Below are 22,667 nucleotides of genomic sequence, written 5' to 3' on the forward strand. Positions count from 1 at the left end.
TTCCGGAATAATATTTTTGCCAGTTAGTTTGATGTAAGATTCTGCCGTTCTTCACTGCGATTTTCATGGGATTTTAATGTCTTGAAAGGATTATGGCTCATAAATAGATGCTCGCTATGATTGCTGGTGTTGTTATATTCAAAATAAATGTGCGTGTATAAATTACGGATTTCAATTTACATCATGCATAATTGGCTATTTGTATAATCAAGAATTTATAAATCACCATAATTCAATTCAATTTTCAAGTAAGTACATTTCGTAGAGCTTTCGATCCTGCTCATTACGAAAATTTGGAATAAAATTGATTTCTACTATTTCCTTGAAGCCTTCTTCTAAAGTCGGTGGCACATAATTTTTCCTATAAGACATAGAACAATTTTTGACATATTGGACGTTAAACATTCATTGATAATATAAATTCGGACTTTTGTATAATTTTCTCATTGGGAATTAATTTATATATATCTGTGTGTATATATATCTATTCTTGACTTTTCCTTCAAATTTGACAGTCAAGTTATTATAGAATATGAATAAAGAAAAAAATACAAAAGTTCGATCGTAATTTCGTTTTTGTACAAGATTTTAGGAAAAAATATATGTGCATGATGTAAGAGAGAGAGAGAGGATATGTATATGTATAAATTCTACTTACATATAAGAGTTTATGATGATCTCGTTAACCGGAATGTGGCTTGGATCAGTCAACTCGCGAAACTGTACAAAAGATAAACATTTCTCGGTCATATATAGAGGTACAATAATGTAATAGAATATAATTTATAAAATTGATGAAAAAAAATAATCAATTTCACACAATTACCTTATTATTATGCTTTGCGTGCTCCATACTTGTCGTCATAATAAAACATCTAATGGGAACATTTCGTTTCTTGGATATCTCTGTATATCTTTGTCTTGAGGCAGGATCAGGATTAGTGTTGTCTATAACTACGCTCTTTCCTTGATTCAAATATTGCTCGACTGCAGTGATGCACTTCTGCCAGCTGCGTAAAGTATCTCTGTTGACATATTCATATTCCTTCAAGTAATTTTTCGCAAAATGCGATTTTCCAGAACCCGGACTGCCGACCATAAGTACTATCTGTTGAAAAAAAAAATAATAAGATATATGTACAAAATTTCATTACAAATCAAATATTTTTTATGATACAATCTTTTTTTGATTATTAATACTCACCTCTTGTTGTTGTAGCGTTAATTTCGCATTCGTGGGCTTGCATACATCGTCAGTTTGCGAAAGATTTTTCGGATTGAATTTGGGCAATTCGTAAGGCGGCGTTTTGTGCTTCAGAAAGTGTTCCTCCGGCGTTTCGAATTTCACATCCACATTCAATGCCATTAATCGATCTGCGCTTGAATGATCTTTCTTCTTTCCTGGAGCCCAATTCTTTGGTCGACCAGCGGCGTCGCCGATGTAAATTGAATTAGCTTTGTCGATTGTAATATTTCCGTTCTTCTGCAATAATAAACGTATAAATGAAGTTATAGCATATAAAAAAACATTTAAAAAATAAGAAAACATTTTAAAAACTTGATAATTGGAATTATAATTAATTCCTTGTCGCTTAACAAAGCAAAGATAAATTAACGATAAAAATATACGATAGAGAGAGAGAGAGAGAGAGAGAGAGAGAGAGAGAGATCCAGAAGAAATAAATTCTATCTCAGCAAATACAAAAAAAAAGAGAAAAGTTTTAAAAATTTTTAACTCATAAATTCATTATAAACGTTTCCCTGAGAGATGTCTTAATTACAAACCTCTTTTTCCAACGATTCCCACATACCAATTGTTGGTTTTCTATAAATACTTTTTCCTACAGCAATAAACGCCTAGAAGAAAAACATATAGGGCAACATAGATATTTATGTATAAAATGTGTGGAAATCATATATATTATACCATACCTGAATGGGGACGCCAATTTTCCGTACAATATTTTCAATCTTGAGTTTGAAATCGCTGATCTTAACTTTACCAGTACTAAGCCCAGCTTGATTTGTAAAGATTACTATTTTGTATCCATTCGTATGAAGTTGCTTCAATTTACCAGGTACATCGGGATATAGCAGTTGCCAATCATTACAGTCCTTTGGAAACACCAAGCCAGATTTGGTCTTTATTAAAGTGCCATCCATATCATATGCAGCTATCTGAAATTAAAATTTAATTTTACTGTTGCTGTTTATATAAAATGTTTTCAAAATCTTATATGTGCATATTATATCTCTATAAATATATGAAATTATATTAATACTCTGTATTAGTAACACAAAGCAGAAATTAAAATTAAATTATATATATATAATTACTTTTGATCGATGTTGAACCAACGGAGATGTATAAATTAATAATTTTCCATTGTCAATACTGTCCCACTTTCCAGATACACTTGAATCATTATTGCTAGTTTCAGAGAGAGCACTAGATCCAGTGGTGAATGCTTTCTGATTGAAATGAACTCCATTTGAGGTTGATCTTTCTTCTTCTTCTTCTTCTCTGTCATTTCTCGATTCTTCATCGGAATAATTATCCAGCTTCAACATTTTTGCTCTGTTTTCAGTTTCATCTGCTTCTAGCTCATAAGATCTCTTTTTCAATGAGAAATTTGTCATACGTGGCGGCGGATTGAATTCAATCTCATAGGCATACTTGCCATACAGCAGTTCCAAACGATCGTTGTGCCTCGCTACAAATCTTACATCCTTCTGAGTTTTAAAACCATTAAAACCGCAGGCGTGCTCGCCGACTTGTTGGACTGTGATGATGGCCTCCGCATAGTTTGCGCATAAACGAACTATTAAACATATATTAGTATACTTATTGACTTGCAAATTAAACCATACATGTATTTGAACAGTAAATATAAGATATGACATATTATATATAGTTAAAGTGTATTAAATAATTTAAATTTGTTTTATTCATTCATTTTATTCTAAAACTTTATAATTTAATTTTTTATCTTTAAGCATTTTTTCTTTATTAAAGGCAATTATTATTCTTATAAAGAATTAATTTTTTTGTAAATTTAATTAAATAGAGAATATTTTAAACAAAATGATATAAAGCAAAAATTCTATTTTTATACAATTATTATTACTTTATTCTGTTTGACTAAAAATATTATATCAATGTATAATTTTTTATTCTTCAAATATATTCAAATTGCATTATTGCTTGAAATTTTCTGCAAAATTATGCATCCTAAATTTTAATCTATACATATTTTATATAATTAAAATTATATATGTACCGGGTAAATCGGATTAGTTCGACCGGTGAAAAAATGATGGAGCATAATTTAATCTATATATTATAAATTCATCATTCAAATCGGATCCTTAATTCAAGGTTCAATCTGCGAGCGAATTATTTGACGTTATTATTCAAATTTTATCAATATATATTTTTTTTTCATAAAATATACAAAGAGCTGTCACGTGTAGCAAGCTCCTATTTTCGGATGACGAATAACGTGACGCGAGAAGAGTAAAATTTTGACAGATACGCGACCTTGTCGCCGCGAACATTTTGTGTCCGTGATGCCGGTTTCCGGCGAGCGTCCTACGAAAATCGGTGTGTTGTCCGGCAGATAAACATTCGATGCAGATTTTTCCAATTTACGTATGTAACAACTCTTGACAGTCGCGCTCATCGCAATAACAATGGCCGTTGACACTGTTGACAGAAAGAGAGACGTCAGAGCCCTCGAAGTTTTAGCGTCCGTTCCTTGCATTACTATATTAATTCTATGATAAATGAACTTGTATATCGGTAGGAATCTTTTATTTCAGTTGTCGATAAATTAAACTATTTTAGGGGTTTGAGTCTTTGCTAAACAGCTGACAATCCGTAATCCGTATGTCTCATTGTTGTTATTTTTTTGTTTGTGCTTCATTTCTTGCGGATTGAAATGAAATATAGGTCAAAATTGAAAAAAACATTACAAGGAAAATAGAAAAGAGAGATGAAAAATGGAGATTTATATATGAGGAAGCGCTTACCTCACATTTGAATAATTAAAGGTAGCATTAAAACTAAGATAAAATTAAGAGGAAATGTGATTTATAGGATAAATAAATAGGAAATAAATAGAAAAATAAAACACTTCGTATCTGTGTTGATATTTCTCATATTGAGTAAGTTTTCGTAAATAAATAATTAAAGAGAGAACAATGCAATATAAATATAAATTTCTTTATCACATTCTTCAATTACTGCAAGATCAATTATAAATTTTGTATACAGGCAAGAGTTTATCTGCTTTAATTTTGATTTCATACTTGTTGCAGGTAATATGTCATATTATAGGAAGAAATGTGTAGTGCTAGGCTGCGAATTAAAGGATTTGAGATTACGCTCCTTTCCACTTGTAAAAGATAAAGAGAGATTTCTGAAATGGTTGAGGGCCTGTGGGAATATCGAGCTGCTGCAATTATCTGAAAGTCAATTGCGGCATAGAGTTTGCGATAGACATTTTGAGGAGAGAGTAAAACTGGCAACCACACTATCCAGAGTAACAGTTCCTACCATACATATTTACTCAGTATGTATACTAAAACTAATCTTTATATGTAGCTGTTTACTTCATATAAATCACCAGTGATTTATTTTGTTATTAAGAGCCCATTGATACTTAAGTAGCAAACATACAGTCTACAACTCGATAACAGGAATACTAGAGCCATGCGGCTGAAGGAGGACAAGCTGGCGCCTGTAAAAAATATCTGGAGCATGTTTGCGGAGAACTGTAAGGATATTGCCTCCTATTTGCCCAGCGAGTCCCTCATCGTTGGAGACAGACTGAAAAAAGAAACTTCAGAGGCAAGTACAGCTTCGTCCAACATGACTCTAACAAACCGACAAAATGCGGATTGAAGATTATCAGTTTGGTGGACACCAAGACATCATTCACTTGCAACATGGAACTTTATTGCGACCAGTAGCCAGAAGTATTAAAAATTATTGTGCTTACTTTATAATTTTAATTATAATTACTTTATAAAGAAATTAAATTTTTATTTGACTATAAAATAAATTTTAATTAAACTTTTAAAAAAATTTAATGTGTAATAAAAGTGAAGAATTAAGTTGTGTTTCTTATTGCAGGAAAGGGCAAAGATAAAGACTCTGCCTTTGAATATTCAGACTAAGATCTTACATCAAGACTGTGATAGGGATTGTCAGCAGATTGACTGCGAACAGGAATTCTCAAAGAAACAATCCCGCGAGATAGATGAAGAAGAAAATTCGGCCAAAGAAGGATCGATGTTTTATACCTATGCAGACAACGTAAAGCCATGAGATTACGACACTAAAATGCAATATCTGTTCGAGTATAAAATATATCTGCAAGAGGTATGATTCCATCGAAACAGATAAAGATAATCGATAATTCACATAAATATTCAATAGAATACCGATGTATGCTAAGAATTTTGCTAGCGATTTGATTACAAATAAAATGAACAACAAAAACGGGAAAAATATGATGCAAGCAATATTAATAATAAAATGAAAAGAATAAAAATTCGCAAATTTACTACAATTTCGATTTAATCGAGGACAATATAGTATATGAAAGCTGCACAGGAGACAAGTTTAATTGCAAATATGTTACAATTTTTACATTTACATTTTTTTCTTAGCGTTTGTATACATATATCGGTATTCTATTGAAAATAACAATGTATACAAATGTTTATAAAAACATTTAGTATATAAGTTTAATAAAAAGAGAATAAATTACAAAAAAAAGTTATACAATTTTTATCGCAGTCAAAAATCTAAATTGTCATTATTTCTTATGCTTTAGTAATCATAATTGAAAAAATCTAAATCTCTGGAAATGAGAGGATTTCGTTCATAAGTAATTGTGATATAATTAAATTCCAAAAACAGTTCTTTATTAATCGCTTATACTGCAACAATCATTATATTTTAATATATATAATTTCATCTGAAATAATATATACAAAATGTTGTAGAAATAATGCGCTTTTAAAATTTTTTAAAAAATGTTTGATTTGATAGTAGAATCAACATTTTTTTTCAATTTAAGCATTCAAAGAATTATTCGTGCATTTATACACTCAATTCTTCTTAATGTAAAAGGGATTTAAAACCGTATTAATTCTGTAACACTGTATAGATTTTCAGTTTTAGATATTAATATCTTTCCTGACTTACCACGATAGCAGATACCTCATTTTCAGCCCTCGATGCCAGTCATGTGGCAGTCATCGATGATCTCATAGTAGATGATAGTCTCATATTCAGCGATTAGCAGTAGAAGTTGTTGTGATCAACCTAGAGAAAACAATAACAGCAAATCAGAGAGTCAGGAGGATTAATTTATAAAATTATAATTTGCATTTATCTCATCGAGATTTACACTAATCTTATCTATCAGCTTTATGAAATATCGTTTGCAGTATTACTTGCTTATTCAACTCTCGTGTCTATTCGATATTATCGAGTAACTCAATTTATTAATAATTATTATACTGTATTCGTTCCGTCTTTCTACACCTCCCTATCGTTTATTTAGTTGCTATGTATTCGATAGTCATTGGACGATTTTACCGTTCTTGGTTCTTTCTTTCGGATTAATCTAACGCCTATCGTGCGTAAAAATTATTCATTTACGAGAAACTTATTTTTAGCCTATGCACTTTTATATTCGATTGTTGTAAATATCTTATGCCATGTATAATATTTATATACAAGAGACATAAAGATAAAGAAACGCACAATTGTGTCTATTTATAGTTGAATGGAGTCTATTTTGCGATTCGATTACCTATTAATACACATTTCTTTCAACGATTCATAATTTATATGTAACTTATATTTACTATTTTTGCTAAATCCACTTTACACTCGATAAATGCAGTAGTCGAAGTATCGTCTGTTAATCGAATCTGTGTGAATTATAACTCATATATAGATATATATATATATAGACACATCTTCTCTTTCTTTCTCTCTCTTTCTCTCTAAAAATTGATAACTTTTTTCACAAAGAACGGATAGATATTTATTTGTATTTACTCACCTGAGTTTTCGGGTTGTGGTCTACTCGAGCATTTGATTTTCATATTTATAATGCTTTGCATTATTTTATATTTATATTAATATTTATAATGCTTTGCATTATTTGTGTGTAGCGATTCTTATTAAACTATTACTTTTCTTGTTCGTTCTCTCTCTCTTCCATTGTTTCATATAGCATAAATTTCATGTAAATATTTATCATTGATCGACAATGTTCATCTTTGATTTATCTTTACTTGGCTCAAAAGATACGAGATTTTAAAAAATTGTGTATATATATAAAACAGACTTATTTTATATATAAATGACTATTTCGAATAATTTTCATATATTCTACACATTATGTATATATAATATATATATATATATAACAAACTAAGCCTGTAAAGTATTGTAAATTGTAAACTATTTATGAATTCAAGAACACACTTCTGCATTTTTTACTCAAGTTTATATTTGTTAATTAATATATTTGTGCGATCAACGAAAATAGTTTTTTTGCTGACACTATTACCAATCTGTTTCTTTCTTTCTTTCTTTTTCATTTTTGAACGGGGGAACGTAAACTTTAGCGAATTTGACATATTCTTCGCTGGAGAAAAGATATTTTCTGTCTCTCGCCCTCTGACTTTCATTCATTGTTTCCTAAGTATCTCAGCTTGTCGTTACGCCTGTGAAATAAACTTAATTTTTGTCAAATTTCATCATTGTTGATACTTCAAGTACTCTCTCATTTCTTAAATTTTATATTACGCTCTAGTTGTACATTTGTTTCGTATCTTTTAGTTGATAATACTTGAATAGTATTATACTAAACTAAATTATGAGTGAATTTTTAAAAAGTTAGGAAAAATATTCTAAATATTTCTATATAAACTTAAGAATATTCTTGGAATAATATATATATATAACGTTATCGCATGAAATTAATATGTGGAATTTCTTAATATTCTGTAGAAAATTGAATCTTATACCTTTTTTAGACATCTGTATATAATATATTTTTATTTATTTTTTACTTCTTTTTATAATTAAATAATGGATTAAATTAATTCTTTCCTAGTCTTCACCTTTCGTCTGTCTATTTTCTGATCAATTTAAAGTCGAAATTTTTTTTCTTATCGAAAACAGCAAAAAAAAAGTAAATATCCAATTTTGGTAATTTTTAATATCAAATATCTTTAATTAATTAATTTTTGAATTGTTAAAATTTTGTTTTTTATGTCTGAAATAAAAAATTTTTCGTCTCCCATCGCTTATAATATAATTTTGAAATTTTTGTTAAGAAAAGATCGACTCCAAATGATCGAAGAATTCGAAGACGGATGATGATTTCGATGAATTCGCAAGATTATATATCTAATCTACTAGGATTTCATAAAAGGGCTCATACCTACTTTCTTTATCATTATACTATCGAAGCGAATATTAGCCTCATTTATCGCTTATTTGCCCATTCATTTTTTTCTGATAAGCCTGTCTTCCTAGGGCAGTTGCTGGTTTTCGTGTTTCGTCCATTTTTTTTTTTTTCTGTTTCTCGTTGTCGAAGGTGAGGTGACAATAACAACAAATTTTCGATATATATATATCGATTTCTACGATTCTTTTTTTCAATGTATCTTTCATTTCAAAATCGAGCGATCGCTTACAATAGGTCAGATCAGGACATGACAACATGATACGCTATATAGAGTAGGTATTTGTAAAAGATTTATCGTATACAATAAACGCTACAAATTATTCACAAGCGAGTTTCATTAATTAATATCAAATAATGCACGAAAGAGAAAATTGGAAAAAGTATTGAACTGACTTATTAAATCATCCTATTTGTTTCCCTCTTTTCGGCTGGCACAATTTTCTATCGTGGAAAAAAAATCTCTACCAATTGCATTTTTATGCAATCTTTGCGCAAATTGTCAAGAAAGAAATACTAAATGTTTCCTTCGTTCAACACCATGAGAATTTTTTAATTGACGATTGTCTCAGCTAGTGCGACATGATTAATTGTTATTAATAACTATCGACGCTCGTAATGAACTACCAAATTAGTTTGCAAAATTATACAATAAATTATAAAATTATACAATATAATATTATTATTATACAATAACATAATGTAATAATAATAATCATAATATAATATATATCATATTATACATATATTATAATTATTATACATTACTATTATTATTATAAATATAATATTATTATTATTTGTATAATTTCAATAAACAAAAATTACAATAAATAATAAAATAGAAAATTTTATAGCAAAAACGAAAAAATTACAATTATAAAATATATAATTTTGATAACTTTTTAGTCGTGAAATTGATATTTTCGTTATAATTAATATAATTTGAATTTGAATTAAAACAAACAAATCTTGTATTCTGATTAAAGTGTCGAATTATAAAAAACTGTTTTTATATCGATGCCTTTTACTAATATTTTGCTTTTTCTAATTTTCGAGGGTAAAGTATGCGATTCTAGATCGCACATCTGCCGCGATTTTGCCTTTCCAGAGGATTTATTTACGGTTTCTATTTACAAAATAAGACGCCGGTCTTACATTCACATTATCGCTTTCCTCATTGCTGTATGTTTAATTAGTTATTATTGTTATATTAAATTATGTTATAAATCGTGGAGAAAACGATCGAGAATATAAGCGCTCGACCAGAGCTAAACTTAATCTTAGATTGTCGTATAAGCGACGTGGAGTGAAATAATGTAGTGTATATCGCTAATTGTCAAGTATAAAATGTGTACTTCCTATATTGTCGAGTCATATATCAATCAAATTCATTCCAGACGCGTGAGATAAAGACAACAAACGGGAATGAAAAATTTGGAGCACAAAGTAAGGTGCAAAAATATCTTGGAAAAGTTGTGAATTAAAAAATATGTAAAACTTTTAAAAAACAATCTGACAAAATAATTTTTTTTTTTTTTTTTGCAAACGCAATAATCGTTCAATGAAAAGCTCGCTTAAGGAAAAAAAAATACTTTGTACTTTTCGCATACAAAATCGATTTTCCAACTTTTCCAAGATATATGTATAATCAGCCTTTCCGAAAAGTCTAGTGTAAATTGTTTGACTGTGCAACAATTGTTTTACAACGGCATTTTCGTTTTAGGGACTCTTATAATTTAAAAAAAAAACATTCGCATCACTTTACTTTCAGACTATTTGAAAAGAGAGGAAATAATTCATATGTTCTTTTCTTTTAAAACTCTGACTTTTTCATGCGCTGGAAAACAGTTCGATCTTTTATGTTCTTTCATTCTTTCTTTCTTTTTTGCTTTTTGTCTATGTGGGAGAAAATGTTATCTACTTAGATACAGAATTAATGAGCGCGGATTGATTAATTAGTGTCGGATAACTTTAATAACGTCGCTGAGACTGGGTGTTTTGGTAACCAGCACTGCCACCTGCAAACAACCATAGCTCCTCCGTTCCATTACTTGAGAAATAGAATTTGTGCTTCTGCACTTCTACATATATAAAATTGAACGCCCTAGATATATATAAATATAAATATATAAATATATTTATACATATATATATATATATATATAAATTTATATATGCCCTATATAAATTTATATACACAAATATAAATATATATAAGTATATATTTATATATATATAATATATACAAATCCTTCTATATACGATACGCTACCTATTCATCTTTGCCTGCCTATTACGTTTACTTCGACCTTCTTTTATATTATTTTTGCACATGTACATCTCTAGACTAACATACGCCATGATTAATTTGTATGATAATTTTGTCTGATTTGTTCGATACTTAAATTATCAAAAAAAATGGATAAATAATATATATGAATATACATATTTTTTATATGTTTTCTTTGTGAGTAGTCTTGTAATTTTGCTAGTACATGCACACTATTATAAATATTTCAAGAATATTGTATCGAATATCTTTCAACAGTTGTAGAGATACATAGACGTGTAATATCTTGTAAAAATTTGTCTGACATTGTATTTTTATAATATCGTACAAATGCTCTTGTAGTATTGCAAACACATTTATAAAATTGTAAATACTTTTTTAGTACTGCGAGAATTCTTGTAATATATTGCAAACGTTTCGGTCTACTGAAACTACTTATCATAATGTCATAAATATGTATATCATGTACTGTTGCATTAATGCAGTATTATATTGTTATATTATCATATTCCCTATACTTACATATACTATATATACTACATATACTGCACACAGTACTAATTATAATTCTTATTTGATTATTCAACAATATAAATTAAATTTTTCTGATCTTAAAATCTGGGATATGTCAATATTTAAATCTATAAGAATCTCTTGGAAACATCTTGACAGATCTTTCGATTATTATGTGCGTCTTCAAATTCTTAGATATTGTAAAATTCGCATAAAAGGTGCTTTTATTCTGTTCTTGTCAAATATATGAAAAACTATATAAATCTTATATATAAATTAAAACTGATGCAGGACATTGCTGGTATTCTCTTGTACTTTCTTAACACTTTTCTTATATTTTATTTCATATTATATCACTTATTTGATAATTCGTTTTTCTCTGTCTACAAATCTTTTTCTCCTTATTCCAATTGCCACTTATATTGTTAGCTAAATCCTTTTCTTTTGCTCAATGAAATTTTCTGTACTGCGAGTTGTACTTACCATAATCCTGTTTCCCATAAACACCATCCTGACTTGGATAATCTGTAATCATAAAAAAATGCAATCTTAGACAACGAAAAATGTTGGAAACACTGAGGCAAGTGACTCAGACGAGAAATATCTGAAAGAATTTGAAGGAGTAGCACGAAAGTACGAAAAAAATAACTTTGTTCTTGAATAGTCATGACAAAATACAAGATCTCGAGACACGAAGAAGTGACAATTAATTAATTAAAAATAATTAATATCGTTTGACTGCTTGAGAAGTTAATAATTTAAAAAGGTATTTTCGAGAGTGTGTGACAGACTAAATAAGTCTATCTATGAAAAAGATTTGTAGACATAATAAAATACTAAACGGAATAGTAAAAATAAAATGATAAATATAAGAAAAATAATAATTAAAGAGGATACTAATAGCGATAGTAGCGATAACTTTTGATATATATTTTGTGATTTTCCTTAGATAGAAAAAAAAGAAAAAAAGTTTCCTTGTAATATTCTGCAGTGAGAGACGGCAGGAGGCAGTGCTGCAGTGCTGGTGTCCCGATGAAAGGATCCGATTTATCTTGCCACATTGGGAATGGAAGTTTGTGAGCCCTATGTAATTCATTTGTCGATCGCGTGCGAAGAATAGCGTCCGAAAATACTCGACGACAGAAAGATTTAAAGATCCAAAAATCCGAAAAGACTCAAAGATTTAAGAATTATAACAGCAAAATCCGAAAACAAAGTCTGATAAGATTTCAACTTTGGAAGTTTGTGGTGTCTAAATTTTTAAAACATAGATCTATAATCAAACGACTCATCCGCGAATAAAGTGTGCTCTCCTCTCTGTTGTCGCAATTCTCTGAATCAGATCGTTTCTCGTCTGAATTATGCTTAACACTTTTACTATAAGAACGTGTCAACTTGGATATCGTCCGAGAAACAAGAGCAGCACAAGAAAAGCGATCCTTGAGAATTTATCCATCAAGCAAGACATTAAATTATCTGTTGCAAAAGAGATTAATATTAGTATAGATTCAAAAGTTAATATACATATATTTGTTAGTGTCCAAATTATAAATATTAAATTGGTCCTATTTATTTTATTAATTTTGCCAATAAATATTTAATTAATAATTGTTAATCATACATTTTTTTAAATGGAATTTCTGGAATTAAAACTTACGACGAGAAATATCATATGGATAAATCTGCAATATTTCTTTGCTCCAACCAGACAATTCAATGTCCCATTTCAATGGTCGAATCCTTAAAGATCGCTTCAAATGCCGTGTAGCGAAAGAATTAATAAACTATACAAAGTGAGCGATATGACAGCGGACGAAATAACTAACCGTAAGGTTGCGTCGAATAACCACCCCGGTTGATTATGTTGGCATTAGATCGGTCGTCATATGGGTTAGAAGGGGCATAACCACCCCCCGGCCCCGCTGCTGGCACTGCCTCCTGCTGGTAATTGGCTGGACATGCATCACGTAATATTAATAAACTAGTTGTACATATAAGATGATCCGTTATAGTTGACCTACTCAAATTCGTTAAATTTGACATATTTGTAACATAATATTGATAATACTCATTACGATAATTTCATATATAATATATTTGGATACTCGATTATATTTTGATGCATACTTTGAATATTCATATGAGATTGTCAAGATAAGTAGAATGCTACAAATATGTAAAACTTAATCAATTTACAATTTTTTACAATCTAAATTGAAGCAAACAAATATACAAGGATTATAAAAAATGAAGTAACTTAACGATACATGTCGCGCATAAAAAAATGCTCTTGTAGTTTTTGTAAGCTTACCTGAACTAGACGGAGCTTTGCCATAACTATAGGGATCGTTAGTGTTGAAGCCTCCTGCAACTGGAACTGAGGACGATCCGCCGTATCTACTGTCCGGTGCGGATGGATAGCCCTGAAATCAAGAGGAAAAAAATTATCGCAAATTTTGATTCTATACCAATAATGATTTCAAATTAATAATGATAAGAAATGCTATCAATTTTGATGAAATTAGAAATTTAAAATTATTTAAGGATTAATATTTAATTTTACTTAAAAAATATGGCGAAACTTGAATAATTGAGAGCTTTTACAAGTATCACTAATGCGTTGTATGTATTGTCTTAAGTTACTTACACTTGTTTGAGCGTAATCTTGTTGCGGGTAACTCTCGTAGCCCTGATAGGACTGTGCATATCCTTGTTGTGATCCATAACCACCTCCGCCGCCGCCACCATATCCTCCTACTGATTGCTGCTGCTGTGGTTGTTGTTGACCGCCATAAGCGTTATTTGAACCTCCGTAACCGCCTTGGCTGAATTATTAATCAGAAAAAAATATTGTTAATACTTTCTAGTAATTTCATAAAACACAAACGTATTTTTTTTTTTAATAAGGCAGTATATAAAAAAAATTTTACTTTCTTATATAGAACAGTTCCCTTTATTTTCTTACCTAGATGATTGAGTAGCATAGCCATTAGAAGATTGTGAAGAGGGTTGATCAAAACGTGGCCTTTTAAGAGGTCCACTGGAATTAGGAGGAGCCCCTCCTCGTTTCGTTGGACCACCGCGTCCACCACCGATTCCTCTACCACCGCGATCAGAATAACCGCCACGACTTGGTCCACCTCTACTCGATCCTCCTCTAAAATAATACATTTCCAAAAAAAATTAATATAATATAAATTTTAATATGTTAATGGAATCTTTATCTTCTCATTATATTAAAAAAAAATTATAATTTGTACATTTCAAATTATTTGATATTAATTAATTAATATTAAATGTCTAAAACTATGTATATCTTCTAAAATTAAAAATAGTATTCTTTTCCATGTAAAGTTGAAATGCACAATTTGAATACCTTTTATCTTTACAGATTATTGTAATTTAATTATAGAAATTTTAATGACAAATAAATTTATCAAAACTTAAATTAATTTGAAGCAATTATTCACATACCTGCCTCCTCCTCTCATTCTGTCCATGCCGCCGCGTCCACGGAAATTGTTGCTACCGCGATTATCTCCTCTACCAAAGTCTCCTCTGCCTCTGCTACGAAAGTTATTATTTCCACCACCTCTTCCGCCGCCACCTCGAGGACCACCCATTCCTAGGGGTGGTGGCCCACCTCCACTGGACATTCCTTCAGGTGGTCTATAAATGACAATAAAACTTGTTTTAGTTTATAATAGCCATTATTAAAAAAATGATTTATTTATTTATAAATTATTCACGAAATATTAATTAATCAATATTTAAGATCGCATTTTGTGATTATTATGCCAAGAAAAAGTGTTAACAAAATGTACAATAATAATATACTATTGATATATATATATAATATATATATATATATATATATATATATGATGCACGATATAAAAAAGTTTATTAATTTATCAAAATATTTATTAAATTTTCTTATTCATGTGGAATATTTTTTCTATATTTAATGTAAATTTTCTAAATTGATAAAATTAAGCATCTTAAAATTAATTATTAAGTTCCTTTAAGAAGAATATTAATAAAACTAAAATATCTCTACCCTGGAGGAAAGTGTCCGCCACGTCCACCTCTAGGAGGACCACCTCTGCCTCTCATAGGTGGACCTCTCATGCCTCCACCAGGTCCACTGCCTCGACCACCGCGCATCATATTGCCACCTCGTGGTGGACCAACCCTGTTGAGAAGGAAATACACAAAATTTTATTTTCTGCTGTAATATTAACTTTTTCTTACAATTTGAAAAAAACATATAATTTTGAAGTATTTTCTCAAATAAATATTTGTAGAAACATTAAGTTAAATTTTATTCCTCCTAACATGGTCGTTCTACTAATTGTAAGTTCCTTACCTTCCTCTGTCTCCAAAACCACCACGTCCTCTCATTAATCCTCCAGGTCCTCCACGACCTCGAAATCCACCTCTACCACCTGGTGCTCCGTCCATTGTTTAAACTTCCTGTAATATTTTTCATACACATTGCTTAAATAAATTCTACAATTTAGAAGCCTAATAATGTGAATTTTTACAGATCAGATTTAATAGTTCAATGAATTCAGAATTTCTAAGTCGTAAAATTACAAAATTTAAGATTGTTAAAGTCTTTAGATTCTTAGATTCATAGATAATTGCATGTCTATTCAACTGACAAAGATCAGTGAAATTTTTCTCTTATTCTTTTACAACCAAAAATATTCTATGCAATATTAGTTCCCATCGTTCTCATTTTTTTTATATAGAGATGCAAGAGATCTTAATACAGTCAAAATCACGCAGATACTAGCACTAAATCACAATCTACCTAAATTTGTATTAAATTAACAATAAAATTTTGGAAATAGCGGCAACCAGCGATTACCGCACTGACGCTATCCTCGGAATTCTATGAAAAATGTCCTCTCGAAGACATATCTTAGAAGTATTCGAAGAAATGAACCGAGGTAAATTGCCATGCGAGCTCGAAACACGAACAATTTATTCCGATTGACATTTACTCACGCTGATTTAATGGGTAAACAAGCAGTTCATCGATGAAAAAAACGCTCGGATCGACGAACAAGCAAAATGGACGACTGGCGCGGCAGAAAGAATAGGAAAGAGGGGAGAGGGGAAAGAGAAACATCGACCACGACTACGCGAGTCAAGTTTGCGTCCATCGTTCAACGATTATGGCGCCTAGTGTCCAAACAGGAACTAGAATGACGTGTATGACAAAAATATATATCCCATGGAAAATATAATATAATAATATATCATAATTATACATAATTATAATATAATAATATAATATAGGGCCGGTCTCACCATCTCCGATTAACTCAATCGGCCGATTAAACTATATCTTTGTCTCTTTTTAAGAAAGTAGCTGAAAGGAGACAAAGTCGGATAGATATATAGTTTAAAATTTAATTAGCAAATTTTCGCTTTATTCATATTTTTTGACAGCAATCAGCTGATTAAAGCGTTAATTTGCTAATTAATTTTTAAAATAATAATGTTATAAAAATTAAGATAATATATTTTAAATATATATGTATTTAAAAACTCGGTTAATATTTTTGACGGTTATCAGCTGATTTCTGTCAAAAAATATTAATCGAGTTAAAACAAACTCTATATTAGCATTCACATTTTTTTTCAATTAATAATAATAATAATAATAATTTTTGAACGATATTTTACGTCTCGTACAACAAGCGTTGTCTAGAGTCCCTAGAAATATAATTAATAAATAATATTATATTAGAAATTATATTATTATTATATTATATTATATAATATTTATTATATATCGATAGTGAATCTAGGGTTTTTGCGACAGCCAATCAGCACGTCCGAAGAAGTTTGCGCGACGGTATGCCCTCTATATAAAGAAGTATGTCATGGGCGACGCGACAGCCAATGAAATGTCAGCGAATGTCAACGACCGCCCTCGGCGGCGCTCGGGTCGCGCGCGAACTCGCGCGACCACGTGACTCGGCGGTAGCCGCGACGATTGGTCGGCGATGCGTCATTTAAACCGGCGAGCCGTTGCGTGTCTTCCGCGACAAGACGAGAGACGAGACGAGACGAGACGACGAGAAGAAAAACAGCAGTTGGAACACACAAGTTCGGCGAATTGATTCTGCGGTACCCAAGTGGCGGGGACGCGACTGGCTCGGATCCTCTCTCGTCGTATCTCGAGCGACTGCTCGTGCGTTAAAAAGGAAGCCGTAAGAAGCGGAGGAATTGCTTTTACGGCCGTCGTTTCGTGAGTTGGACACATCTTTCGCCGTATAAAAACGTTACACACCGACCGGTCTCGAGCGAACCCAACGTGACGAACGGGTGCAATCACACAGTCCTAGAGGAAGTTTCGCTTTGTCAGCGATGTCGACGAATGGCACCAAGGACGACGAGTGCGCGATACCCAACGTGATATACGATGCCAACACCGGCAAGAGTTACATGAAGGGCCGATTCTTCGGCAAGGTAAGGGAAACGACCTTCGTTTTCGCCTCTTCGCGACCTTATCGCGTTGTCCCTTTCTGCCATGAATTCGCACATGCGTCATTCGTTCTCCTCGGCGCGCGAGGCGACACACTTGTTGCATTTTCGCGTCTGCCGATATAATTCGGAGAACTGAAAGGATCACGATGCGCGAGATCAATTGTACGTTCTCGCCCTTTTCCACGCAATATTGGCGTTGAAAAAATATACTATTTGCAATGTCACGATAATTTGTCATTGAGGGAGGAGTTTGCTTAAAAAGGTCGTTATTCTGTAAAATCATGTTTTTTAGTTGTATCATCCTATTTTTTTTATGCGAATCTCTTCGCTCTCTCGACACACCTGTTGCATTTTTTTTTTTATGGAATATATATATCGACGATGTATTGTAACTGAGGAATTTTAAGTGCCGCGTGACTCATTAGTTTATCGTTTCAGTTATATTAGTATCTCTATTTTGATTTGTTGGTTCTCTACTTTAATGTTTTGTTTATATGCATGTATGTATATACATATTTCTTTTTAATTTAATACACGAAATATATTTAAAAAAGCAATTACTATCTTTATTATGAAATATATCAATTTCTAAATATCAAAAAATCTTGTGTTTTTTAAATATAATTTAATTTTTTATGTTACTAATTTTGCTCTTATTATTTATAAATTGTATATATACATAAAATTTACTTAATAATTTCTTTCTTCTAAAATTTTATTATATTCTTTTAACATTCTTTAACAAATTTTTTTTTTTATAATTTTTGTTTCGTTACTCTTACATTCATTAGGGTGGCTTTGCAAAATGTTATGAGATCACAGAATCAAAGTCACATCATGTATTTGCTGGGAAAATCGTGCCAAAGTCATTGATGATAAAAAGCAACCAGAGAGAGAAGATGACGCAAGAGATTGCGATTCACCAAACTTTGAATCACAAACATATTGTTGGCTTTCATGGTTTCTTTGACGATTCTCATAATATCTATATTATCTTGGAGCTCTGTCGCAAGAGGGTAAGCATTCTTTACAAAATCTATTTTTTATGAGTATTAATTATAATTAGGTAACAAATATTTAACATTTTAGTCGATGATGGAGTTACATAAACGCAGAAAAGCATTGTCGGAATGTGAAACTCGATACTTTATGAAGCAAATCTTAGACGGAGTCTTTTACTTACATCAACATCGAATAATTCACAGGGACTTAAAATTAGGCAATTTATTCTTGAACGACGAATTGCAAGTCAAGATTGGTGATTTTGGATTAGCGACTAAATTGGAACATGATGGTGAACGGAAAAAGTAATTGTTGCTTAAATAATGCTACATATTTATATAGAAATTTTCATTCTTTAAATGATAATATTACATTATCTTTTTTAAAATTTAATTTTTTAGAATTAAATCAACATTTGTAAATTAAATTTTAACATATTTCATAAAATTTTTTCATAAAATTTTTAGTCTATTACAAATAAGAATTAGTTTTGTTAATTACAATGACTTGATTGAATTTTTCGACAGAACTGTCTGTGGCACTCCGAATTACATAGCACCGGAAGTACTGACAAAGATCGGGCACTCGTACGAGGCCGATGTATGGAGCATCGGCTGCATAATGTACACTTTGCTTGTGGGCAAGCCACCCTTTGAAACATCGAGTCTGAAGGAGACATATACTAGAATTAAGCAAGTGCAGTATAAAACACCGCAGCACATCAGCAAGCCTGCTATGAACATGGTAGCAAATATGCTGCAACTGAATCCATCGAGACGCCCATCCATTGCCAAATTGATAAAGGATGCCTTCTTTACTTCTGGTACGTCCAATATTTCGTAAAACGTGAAGTTGTGCAATACAATTCTCGTAAAACAATTATACAAATTCTCTAAAAAATTTTTAATATAATTAGTAAATTAATTTAATTTTAAGTTTTATCAATCTACTAAAATAATAATTTAGTATAATTTTTTAGTACCTTACCTCAACAATTACATTAATGACATAAATATTTTATACACACATTAATTAATTGCCTTCTTCTCAACATTATAATTTTATATTGAAAAAAAATTTTTTATTTTTTCTATATTAATAGCTAAAAGCTAAAAGATAAAAAATTACGCTTTTTCTTCTTTATTTTCTATTTTTATTTTTAATAATCGCAGGATACATGCCGACAAGTTTGCCGCTTTCTTGCTTGACAATGGCACCACGTTTAGACATGCTTGAGTCGCATTGCAATCGTAAACCGCTCGGTGAGATGAATCTTAACGGCTACTCCGAACAGGATATCCTCGCCTCTCGGGTGCCAAACAGCCCGTTGCGAAAAGCCAAGCTTAGTGCCGAGACAATTGAACAACCGCAAAGAATCAATCACGATATTAAGAAAATGCTCTACACATTAAGAGATCAACTGACTGCGGTGCTGAAATACAAGCCTGCTAAAGATATAACTTCCTCAGGAGGTACGTTAATGAAAAAACTATCTTTCTATAACTTTTAATATCTTATAATATAATCTTTTACTAGGATAGATTAAAATAAAACCATTATTTATAATATTTTTAGAATATATTTTTAGATATATTTCTTAATACAAATTTTAAGTTTCATAATCGATTAATATAAATCCAATTATGCTTATTATTATTATATTTGATATTATTGTACAATGTTATAAAAATATATCTTTTTGGAAAACTCGCAGATGAAATGACCGATCCGGCAGCGCAACCTGTAGTCTGGATTAGCAAATGGGTGGATTATTCGGATAAATACGGCTTCGGATACCAATTGTCCGACGATGGCGTCGGCGTGATGTATAATGATGGCACACGATTGATTATGCTTGCTAATGGTTTTAATATTCACTACATCAATCGTGAGGGCGACGAATTGTACTACACGGTCAAGGAGTATCCGACCAATCTCGAAAAGAAGATGAAACTGATGAACTTCTTTTTGAAATACATGAACGAGCACTTGATGAAGGCAGGCGGCTCTGTCGCAGTGAAACAAAGTGACTCTCTGTCCAGAATACCCTATATACATCAGTGGTTCAGGACTCAAACGGCCGTCGTGATGCAATTGACTAACGGCACAGTGCAAGTGAGTATTAAATTATAAACTAAATTTAAATTTATTTATAAATTTTTATTTTGCAAATCCTACATATTTGAATTAGGTTTTTAGGAGAGAATCATATTTTCTCATACATTTTCTTATATTTCTTATACTTTTTCTAAATTATTTTTATAATATCCCCCTCCCCTTTCTATTTAATAATATCCTATATGTTAATTTATCTTTTCTTTGCATTATTTTATTATTTATTTCTCTTTTATTTATTTTAATATACACAAATTATGAATAATGAGAAAGTATAACATGTGACTTTACTTAGTGGTAATCTTATTATTATGTCAGAATTGTAATTATTTTTTGTCTCCGGACAATTTGCTTCTCAGGTTAACTTTTTGGATCACGCAAAGATCATTATGTGCCCTTTGATGGCGGCAGTCACCTACATTGACCAAGACAAGAATTTCAGAACTTACAGATTCCAGACTATTCAGGAGCAGGGTTGCTCTAAAGGATTGGCGAAGAATTTGATGTATGCGTATGAGAAGATTGGACTGATGCTGGCAAATTCTCAGGTCCGATAAAAATTGCTGATACTGAAAGAAAACAAGAGAGATGAAAAATGGACGGATATGCTGCGCCTCTCTTGGTACTGTAAACTATCTTTAGACACGCAATATTTATATTTATTTTCTGATAGTACTATCTTTGTAGTGAAAAAGAAAAACTGGCAAGTCGGGGGTTACAGCTATATAGGATCCTCTCTCCATCTTTGCTCGATTTTTGTACAGACATAGAATTTTGCTAGGCGAATTTTTTTCCTTTTTTTACCACTTAGTACAAAAAGAGAGAAAGAGAGAGAGAGAGAGAGAGAGAAGAGCCGATCGCGTTCAACGAAGGCGAGATATTTCGCGACAAGATATTCCATTTCATTCTTCAGTATGCTGTTTCTCGTAAACATTATTTTAGAGTAATTTAATCAGTTGTTATCGATCCTTCTCTCTGTTCATATTTTTAAATATAAAACTGAAATCATAACTGCTTTGAATATTAAAGTTAACTTTAACATTCAAAATCCTAAAGAGAGAAACTTCCTCATTCTTATATTCCTATTACTCTCCTGTCTAATCTCTTACTTCTAAATTATTGATTCCTGTTAGTTGCTCAGGATTCTGCGAGAGACTTCTTGTCTTCGTTGATCTGCAACGACTGCCCAAAAGATATTCTGACTTTGCGAGTGAATCATCTTTGATTTAGAAATCCCATGTTGTGCTTATCGCAAAGAAAAAATAAAAGAAAAAGTAGAAAGGCAGGGATTGTCATGATTCGACGGAGTAGTGCAATCTAATGTCTGTTTTCGTTCTCATAGATGAGACGAAAATTCGTAGAAGCTAGTCTTCTGACTAATGATTCACTAGCTCAAAGTTTAGCTCACTCAAACTTGTTCAAAACAATACGACTACAAATGTTAATCTCTTAATGATAACTCTTTAAACTCTGATAATAAAAGCTTATTCGAAATGAGACTTTTTTTATAATGACTTATATGTTTAAAATATTGTGTTTAAAATTTTAACAAAAAAATAAGAAAAATATTTAGTCTCAAATAAATAAATAAATAGAGAAAGATAAATTTCAAAAGAATTTTTTTTTTAGTAAAATGTTTAATTTTTAATTTAAATTATATATTGTTTTGAAATCAAAGCAAAGATGTTGACAAATATAATTTTCTGAAATAAAGGGGATCTGTTTCATTTTGAATA

The 22,667-nt window shown here is 30.9% G+C and overlaps 3 protein-coding genes and 1 long non-coding RNA gene across 13 annotated transcripts; 2 read left to right on the forward strand and 2 right to left on the reverse strand.

Annotated features, from left to right (window-relative positions):
- Positions 1-115: 115 nt before the first annotated feature.
- Pnkp (Polynucleotide kinase 3'-phosphatase) lies at positions 116-6,337 on the reverse strand. Its single transcript, XM_083054693.1, has 9 exons — positions 6,218-6,337; positions 3,542-3,706; positions 2,338-2,822; positions 1,933-2,178; positions 1,786-1,857; positions 1,205-1,483; positions 827-1,108; positions 659-720; positions 116-361 (listed from the first exon to the last, which is right to left on the reverse strand). The coding sequence occupies exons 2-9, from the start codon at positions 3,681-3,683 to the stop codon at positions 238-240; spliced, it is 1,692 nt and encodes a 563-aa protein (XP_082910819.1). The 5' UTR covers positions 3,684-3,706; positions 6,218-6,337; the 3' UTR covers positions 116-237.
- Positions 3,871-5,778, forward strand: LOC145945639 (uncharacterized). 3 transcript variants are annotated; one of them, XR_014426879.1, is made up of 4 exons: positions 3,871-4,167; positions 4,321-4,574; positions 4,652-4,980; positions 5,138-5,778. It is a non-coding gene; the product is annotated as an uncharacterized LOC145945639 (long non-coding RNA). The 3 variants fall into 3 exon arrangements; XR_014426878.1 differs by having other exon boundaries at positions 3,871-4,053; positions 5,138-5,777; XR_014426880.1 differs by having other exon boundaries at positions 3,871-4,053; positions 4,702-4,980; positions 5,138-5,771.
- LOC145945638 (uncharacterized) lies at positions 6,218-16,427 on the reverse strand. 7 transcript variants are annotated; one of them, XM_083054697.1, is made up of 10 exons: positions 16,324-16,427; positions 15,677-15,783; positions 15,368-15,502; positions 14,782-14,976; positions 14,273-14,464; positions 13,955-14,132; positions 13,619-13,730; positions 13,134-13,259; positions 11,791-11,832; positions 6,218-6,337 (listed from the first exon to the last, which is right to left on the reverse strand). In XM_083054697.1, exons 2-10 carry the CDS (start codon positions 15,769-15,771, stop codon positions 6,333-6,335), a joined length of 1,080 nt encoding a protein of 359 aa, XP_082910823.1. In that variant the 5' UTR covers positions 15,772-15,783; positions 16,324-16,427; the 3' UTR covers positions 6,218-6,332. The 7 variants fall into 7 exon arrangements, with proteins under 7 accessions (XP_082910823.1, XP_082910827.1, XP_082910820.1 ...); XM_083054694.1 differs by lacking the exon at positions 6,218-6,337 and adding an exon at positions 8,686-10,522; XM_083054695.1 differs by lacking the exons at positions 6,218-6,337; positions 16,324-16,427 and adding exons at positions 8,686-10,522; positions 16,127-16,260.
- A 910-nt stretch (positions 16,428-17,337) lies between these two features.
- Positions 17,338-22,667, forward strand: Polo (Serine/threonine-protein kinase polo). 2 transcript variants are annotated; one of them, XR_014426834.1, is made up of 8 exons: positions 17,338-17,796; positions 18,606-18,830; positions 18,904-19,121; positions 19,344-19,639; positions 19,989-20,288; positions 20,531-20,931; positions 21,291-21,553; positions 21,619-22,666. XR_014426834.1 is itself a non-coding variant. In XM_083054255.1 (7 exons), the coding sequence occupies exons 1-7, from the start codon at positions 17,695-17,697 to the stop codon at positions 21,486-21,488; spliced, it is 1,740 nt and encodes a 579-aa protein (XP_082910381.1). In that variant the 5' UTR covers positions 17,338-17,694; the 3' UTR covers positions 21,489-22,667. The 2 variants fall into 2 exon arrangements, 1 of the variants encoding a protein (XP_082910381.1); XM_083054255.1 differs by having other exon boundaries at positions 21,291-22,667.

This window comes from Prenolepis imparis, unplaced genomic scaffold (assembly GCF_030444845.1).
Source record: "Prenolepis imparis isolate NDT839.2.m4 unplaced genomic scaffold, iyPreImpa1.0 SCAF_14, whole genome shotgun sequence".
NCBI lineage: Eukaryota > Metazoa > Arthropoda > Insecta > Hymenoptera > Formicidae > Prenolepis > Prenolepis imparis.